This window comes from Vitis vinifera, chromosome 17 (genome assembly GCF_030704535.1).
Source record: "Vitis vinifera cultivar Pinot Noir 40024 chromosome 17, ASM3070453v1".
Taxonomy (NCBI): domain Eukaryota; kingdom Viridiplantae; phylum Streptophyta; class Magnoliopsida; order Vitales; family Vitaceae; genus Vitis; species Vitis vinifera.
The window spans coordinates 4,030,278-4,037,797 of record NC_081821.1 but is presented as its reverse complement, the minus strand read 5'-3'; the positions used below and the strand labels follow the sequence as shown (position 1 = coordinate 4,037,797).

At 31.9% G+C, this 7,520-nt stretch overlaps 1 protein-coding gene across 2 annotated transcripts; it reads right to left on the bottom strand.

Moving 5' to 3' along the window:
• Positions 1-1,830: 1,830 nt before the first annotated feature.
• LOC100262793 (uncharacterized) lies at positions 1,831-6,114 on the bottom strand. Of its 2 annotated transcripts, XM_010665296.3 has the most exons (4): positions 3,180-6,114; positions 2,897-3,083; positions 2,731-2,782; positions 1,831-2,645 (listed from the first exon to the last, which is right to left on the bottom strand). In XM_010665296.3, exons 2-4 carry the CDS (start codon positions 3,049-3,051, stop codon positions 2,343-2,345), a joined length of 510 nt encoding a protein of 169 aa, XP_010663598.1. In that variant the 5' UTR covers positions 3,052-3,083; positions 3,180-6,114; the 3' UTR covers positions 1,831-2,342. The 2 variants fall into 2 exon arrangements, with proteins under 2 accessions (XP_010663598.1, XP_059590194.1); XM_059734211.1 differs by having other exon boundaries at positions 1,831-2,782.
• Between the last annotated feature and the right edge of the window lie 1,406 nt (positions 6,115-7,520).

The following is a 7,520-nucleotide window of genomic DNA, read 5'->3' as shown; positions in this document are numbered from 1 at the left end:
TTTATTTAATATTTATATAATAAAGGAAAATAAATGAAATAAATTTAAAGCAATATATAAAAATAATTTTTAACTTTAAATCTATTTTTTTTTTCTTCACTTTTTATTTCGTTCAATTTTTCCTCTCTATTTTCTTTGTCTCACATTTGCGCTCAAATTTTATGATAATTAAACATAGCCTAAAAAAAAGAGATTGATTGTTATTTGTTAGTGGAAATTCAAAACTTTCAATTTGTAAGGCTTTTTAGTTTACCCGTAACTAAATAGGATCAAACATAAAAGAATTTGATCAAAATGCAAAATGATGAAATGAAAGTTTAATACAAAGTAATGATACCATAATATGGCGTGACCTTATAAAAGTGTTGAGAAGATAGAACAAGTGCTTTGTTGGCTACACCTTGAAAAGCTTAATTTTAAGTACTTTATTTTGTTCAAAAGGTTTTAGAGTGCGTTTTGATAGTGATTTTATGAATTGTTTTTAGTTTTTTTAATATTTAAATTTTTTTATTTTTCAAACATTAAAAGGATTATTAACACTTTCTAAAATCACGGTCAAATACATTCTTAGTAAATGTGTATTCTTTTAGTATATTTTTAAGAAAATTATTTATTAAGTATTTTTTAAAAAAATATTATAAATAATTTTTTAATATTATAACTAATTTTTCAAAATTTTAAAAATATTTTTTAAATTTGACTAAACAATTTTTTTTTCAAAAATACTATTTAAGCTAAAAGTGTTTTCTTAAAAAGACTCTTACAATGCCTTTAATAATGTCTCAATTTGAAATGTTTTTACTTTTTAATGAAAGTGCTTTTTTAGAAGTATTTTTACAAAAAAAATTTATTAAATGTTTCTTAAAAAGTCATTATAAGTAATTTTTAACCTTATAAGTAATTTTTTAAAATTTTAAAAATGTTTTCTAAATTTTCTCAAACAATTGGTAATTTTTTAAAAACACTACTTAGGTTAAAAGTGTTTTTTTAAAAACATAACTATTTTATATTTTTAAAAATAACAAATAGGAACTGTATCCGATCACGAGCTAAGAAAATTATTTTTTGCAGTTAATTACTCTAATCTGTCTGGTTGTCATTTCAAGAACTGAGAAAATCTATGATGTCATGTCATACAATGAACAAGTTTGCAAATTTGTCCTTCACTATCGGATTTTCTTGAGCCCAAAGTCTTTATACTGTTTAAGAACAAGGCTAGCGGCTAGCCCATTAACACCTACAAACTAGCCCACTATGGGCAGCACGACATGGGTTCAGCCTGCTGGTGGATATGACTAAAAATCTTGAAAAGTCATGCCCACCAGACGACTGAGCCCATGCCGTTCATTGCAATGGATACGTCTTTTTTGCCGTAGCCAAACGCTCTAGGGAAAAGGCGAAAATAGAGAGAGAGAGAGAGAGAGCGAACCGCGGTGACTTGAATTTAAAGAAAAGAACTAAGCAGAAAGCAGGGGCAGAGGATGAGAGGTAGGAAGGAAGCAATGAAGAATGAGAGAGAATTCAAGCGCGAAAAGTAGGGAGTTGGTGAGATCAGCAGCTGTCATCTTTAAAGCTTAAGTCCAACTCAAGGCCACCTGTATACTGTAGACACTACAGTGGACAATTCATCATCCTTCCAATTATTTTGTCTTCCACTCCCTGTCCCAAGTCTAACCTCCACAGGAGGCGGCTTTGCCCTGAGGCATGCAAATAATATTATTTTTATCATTCAATTTCTTTAATTTCCCAAATCTGCCATGATGTCATATTTGCTCCACTTTTCAAAGACACGAAATCAAATTTGTTATTTGAAAATAAAAGTCAAATTCATAATAACCTAACACCCACCAAAATAAAATAAATATATAAAATATTTACAATAGGCACAGCACGTGCTTCTTTACAGAATTATTTAAGGTCCAAAAGACCCCGGAATAAAGTAGCAAAATTACAAGAAGACCCAGCTTCATCTCCATTCTCCTTCCCCCTTCACCTCAAATTACAATTACAATGAAGGACCAGAGTGAGTAAAATTACAGACACACACAACAAAGACAGAGAAAGAGACAGAGGGCAGGCTCTTTCTCTCTCCACCAGACTCCAATCAAAACCCTAGTAAGGGAAAGACCTCTTAGTCTCTCCCTTTCCTCCCTATCTCCTTATTCTTCAAAATTAACACTCCTCTCTCTCTTTCATCAACTCAATATTCCACAAATATATATATAAATATTTATATTATATATATATGTCTTCAAAACCAATTCAATTCAACTGTATATACATACACATAATTTCTACCATTAGTTCCTCTGCATTTTCCAAAACTTTGGTTTCAGGGGGGCCTATGCCACGGCTGATATGCTGCGGCTTTGCCCATCTCTGCCCAGGCAGTCGAACCCTTCAATCCTCACCGCCGCCGGCTTGGATCCGAATTTCATCATTCTCACACCACCGGCCCCACCTCCTCCTCCTCCCCCTCCTCCTCCAGCGGGTTTGCGGGCTGGTGACGGCGCCCGAGAGAAGGGTGTGACCTTTTCGTTCCCGAATTGGGCGTCTTGGATTACGGGATTCGAAGCTCTGCTCGGCGGTGACCCACAAAAATATGGTGGAGATGAAGCCACCTGGTGGCCCGATCTTTCGGATCCCTGTAATGAGAAGAAGAATCGTAGTGAGAATAGAGACATCATCGTTGAACGGAACCCACAAAAGAGAAGTGGAACAGAACAATACCTTGGCGAGAATGATGTCAAGAAGCTCCGACCCATCCTTGGAATCATCATGACTGGTGTTCGGCAAACAAGAAAAACTAAAATTAATTAATCCAATCACTAAAAGGGTATTTTCTCCGGAGAAAACAAAGAATTTCTCGGCAAAAGAAAAAAAAAGGAAAACATACTGCATGTGCCATCTCCGGGGTGGGATGTGGTCGTTGTTGAAGAGGCCAAGGCGACGAGGCTTGGGGCAAACGACGGAGACGGAACCCATCATCATGATCATCTCCTCACAGGCCGCGTACGTACTGCTCTGCTCCATGGCACAACCCTTCATCATCCTCCACAAATCAAAGATCTGGGCAACGCCACCTGATACACACAGATCAAACGAGGGGGGTTTCAGATCCAATCAAACCAACACATAAACAAACCCATGAAATAAAAGAATCCAGAGAGAGAAGTGACCTGAGCTGGGCCTGCGGAGGTGGGTCAAGGTCCTCCAAACAGAGGATGGAGCAACCAGAGAGAGCGACGGAGGAGAGGATGGAAAAGGAAGATAAAGAGTTAAGTTTGCTGAATATTCATAGACAGAGAAACTAGAGAGAGAAAGAGAGAGGCATTTGGGGAATGTTTCTGTGTTGATGCATATATTATATGATGCGATCTAATCACCGTTGATTTATGCCTTTTGGTCGTGGAGATTCGTGTTCGGCTTGTCCTCGTCCCTTCTGCGATACAACGCAGCGATTCGGTCCACACGAGGGGATCATCATGTGAGGTCCGCAACTTTGGGCTTTTTGCTCCACCACCAATCAGTTTTCTCCACGTCATCCTTGTAAAAGACAAGGATGAGACCAAAAATTCCATTTACTAAAGGAAGGTTCATAGGACGTGGTAGCCACCCTCCATTTGGTCCATCAAACTTAAATTAATATTTTACATTTTTTCCATTTTTTCAATCATTAAATTAATTAATTTTCAATGATTGAAATTCAATATGATTTTTTTTAAGATTTTACCCTAAATAAAAGAAAAAGGGTTTTTGAATTTTTTTTTTAAAAGACTTATCTTATTTCAAAATTTAGTTAATAAAAACTTTTTTATACTTTAATTTTTAATCAATTTTAAAAAATAGTATATTTTAATTGAATCATTATATTTATATAAAAATATTATTATTTTTATTCTTTTAATATTTGTTTAATTTATAAATACATTTAATTCTATTTGAATTCCATTTCTTCCTTATCTTTGGTGTTTCAATAAAAAAATTAAATCTAATTATAATCAAGTTAAAAAATTATATATATTATATTATTTAATCTTTATAAAAAAAAATCATATCTAAATAATTTATTTACTTTACATTTTTCCCATAAATAATTTATTAACAATTTAAAACTTTTATTATTAATTTCAGTATAAAATAAAGTTAAAAAGGAAAGAAAAAAAACGATTTTCTTCTCTTTTTTCTCCATTTATTTCCTTGAATGTTATTCACAAGATGTCATCCACACGTGTCTTAGTCTTTTTGTTGATTTTTTATTTAAAAAAATTAATCATACTATCTTAATTACATATAATTTTTCTATTAAAACTTCAAAATATTTTTGTAAAAGATATTTCAAGGTAAAAAAAAATGAAGGAAATATTCCAATCTACTTAAACTAAAATTTTTAAAAAATTAAATGACGTGGATACACTTGCTGACATCACACCATTTTTTTAAAGGGGAATAAAAAAAGAAAAAAAGAAAATGGAAAAAAATATTCCAAGAGGAGCATCTTATTTAATAGAGGCGGAAACCGGAAAGGAGCGTGGGGTGAATGGAGAGCGTGCGTAGATTCGAGTCCAAAGCGAAAGAGACAAATATATTGGGAATGGGCCATGCAACTACGCCACTTGCCCCGCATATGGATCTACTACTTTTATTTTTTATTTTTTTATCTTTTTATTTTTAAATTTTTGGGTACTGATTCCTCCACATGCCACTCCAACCCCTTTTCGTTACTTTACAGAATGACCCTTCTCAATTTGCAACCCTTTCTAAAACTTTTACTAAATTATGTTTTTGGGCAGAAAAAAAAAAAAGAATTTTTTTTTAAAGACAGTAAATTATTTTTATATATTATTCTAATTTCATTTATATTTTTTTTATTTATAATAAAATCAAATAAAAAAATATATTGAATCAAGCATACCCTTAAATGGTTTATAAAAAAAGGTAATATTTAAAAGATTAAGGGATTATAATGAAAAAGTTGAGCATAGTAAATAAATCTAGTAAAATTACCTAAATCGTAATTGGTTTTTTTTTATCGAAAGTTTGAATACTTGATATTTTTTACAAAAATTAATAAAAAAAATGTCTTATAGACAAAACTTCATACAATGTTTGACAATGTTTGACAATGTTTTAAATGCAACATGTAATAAAAACAATTTCAAAAAATAGTTTTTTCACATTTTATAAAACAAAAATTTATTTAAAAACTTGAAATGTTGTTAATTTAATTTTTTGAGTTTTCAAATATTTTTTTTAAAGAATTTTTATTCATAATATTTCATTTTCAATTACTCTTAATATTTGTATAATTATTTTTAAAAATACCCCTTACGCATTAAAAAAAAAAAGTGAAAAAGATGGAAAGTAATTAAAACACATTCTTAGAAAATATCTTACTTTCAAAACAAAATTTCAGAAAACTATCTTCTACTGAAAAGTTATTAGACCTGTTTTTACTTTTTAGTATGAAAAACAATTACAGTATAGGATAAAATTTATTTTTAAAAATAAAAAATTACTTTGAAAAATACTACATAGAAAGACCGTACCTGTTTGGAGAAAAAGAAAATTTTCATCTGTTCCATATGGAAAAGACTTGTCTGCTGTTGTCTCTTAGGTAGAGAAACACCAATCAAAACTGAGATATGCTGGGATCTATCACAATGAGTTAAAGTAATCACATACCTCAAACCTTTGTGGAAGTACTTGTCAAAGAATCCTATGTCCTAAAAGTGAAAAATGGTATACATAGAGGGAAAAAAAAAAAATTTACCATTGTAAATTAAGATGAAAAACCCAACAGAAAAGAAACAATTATGACATCTATTAACAAAAATGGTGGGTGGATTCCACATCAATCACCACAAGGTTGGGTAGAAGACCAGATGGGCATCAGCACGCCATTCTTGAAAGTGTCCTTGTAGAGTCAGTCACTGAGCTATGAAAAACCAAGGCTTTTGCATTTGGCTTTTCTCTGCTTTCTTCTTGTTGTCTCTGTTTGTTCAGTTTCAATTGAACATACCCATCATGTTTCTCTCTCTCTCTCTCTCTCTTTTCTTCCTCTGAAAACAACTATATGCTAGTGCTTGGCTTTACAGGCTGTTTTTCCTTCTATAATTAAGCTGCTTTGAATTCCCAGTATGTGTTTTTCCAGGAGTGAAATAAGAGCTTTCCCATCTTGAAAGGGACCTAATCCTTAGCAAATGAATGGTTGCCCATCTAAGATCAGAGAAATGAAAAGATGGGTATCCACAAATAAGAGGAAAAGATGATTATTTCGTTAATGTCTTAATATACTTGTAGTATCGAAATATGCTTTTTTTAGTATTTATCGAAAATCTACCATCAATTATGTCAAATCATTTATATGTTTTTAAATTTCATCAATTACATTATGGTTTTTAAGGGTACTAAGAAGATGATTTTTACTTTTTATAGGTTTTCTCTTTATTCTAGGTTTGTGATGTTTAACTTTTTGTCGGACATGTTTTATTTCTTCTTATCTGAGTCATCAGGTTGGATGGTTTCGCCCGAGGTGGAGGCTTGATTTTAATAAACATCTTTGGTTTTTTTTGTTTATATCTTTATAAAAAGTTTTATTCATCCGTCCTTTCATTATTTGATCTTATCATATACAAGGAATTCCTAATTTCTTAGGTATCACTATGAGAGGTACCATTGTGGTACCATAGCATTTTCCTTTCATTAATAGCTCACATGGGAAAAGGGCCTCTTGGCTCACTTAAAGTTGGTGAGAGATGATATAAATGTTGGCTCATCCAAAGAAGTTAACCTTTTTTAACTACCATACAATAATTTTTTTTTTTTTTTTGGTTAAAAAATTTAAGTAAAGCTATGTCTGATGATAATTATTTTGCTTGGAAGCAAAGATACCGACATGATGCTTGGGTTGTTGGTCGGTTCCTGTATTGAATTATCATATGGATAGGCTTTGAATGGAGAAGAAAGAGTGGAGCGGAACGGCAACGCCCATCAGCCGTGTATTATCCAATTTGTGCAATTGGATAGCATCCATTTCGGGAAACCCCAAATGTCAAATGTCGTAATCAATTGTATAATTTGCCCATCACCAAACAAACTCTGTCACGTGCACTCAAAGGTTCCTTCCTCAGTTAACCGCATAGACCCATCTATAAAACTTTGGTTTCATTCGGCTCCTTTATGGAGGATGGATAAATTTCCAGATTTAAGACATCAATGAAATGAAAAAAAAAAAAATCGATTCATAACATCTATGTCATTTTTTCTGCTTGAATATATTCGAAACGATTGGTTTTCTAGATGATCCCTCTAGAACAGGATGATTATAAGAATCTTTCTGGTTGCTTTGTTCTCTATTTCAATTTGAGAGAATCTTGAGGAAAAACATATTGTTTCCATAAAGGTAAAACAATATTTCGATGTCTCTAGTAAACTAAAGACATCCTTTATTAGCTAGTTTGCTTCAATCGCCCCTTTACAAAATACAAATAAACTTAAAATTGAAGATTTAGTTACGA

Coding starts and splice junctions, on each gene's coding strand:
- LOC100262793 (XM_059734211.1), bottom strand. CDS start 3,051: ATGATGAAGGGTTGTGCCATGGAGCAGAGCAGTACGTACGCGGCCTGT. Junction 2,783..2,896: donor CCCCGGAGATGGCACATGCA/GTATGTTTTCCT, acceptor GCCGAACACCAG/TCATGATGATTCCAAGGATG.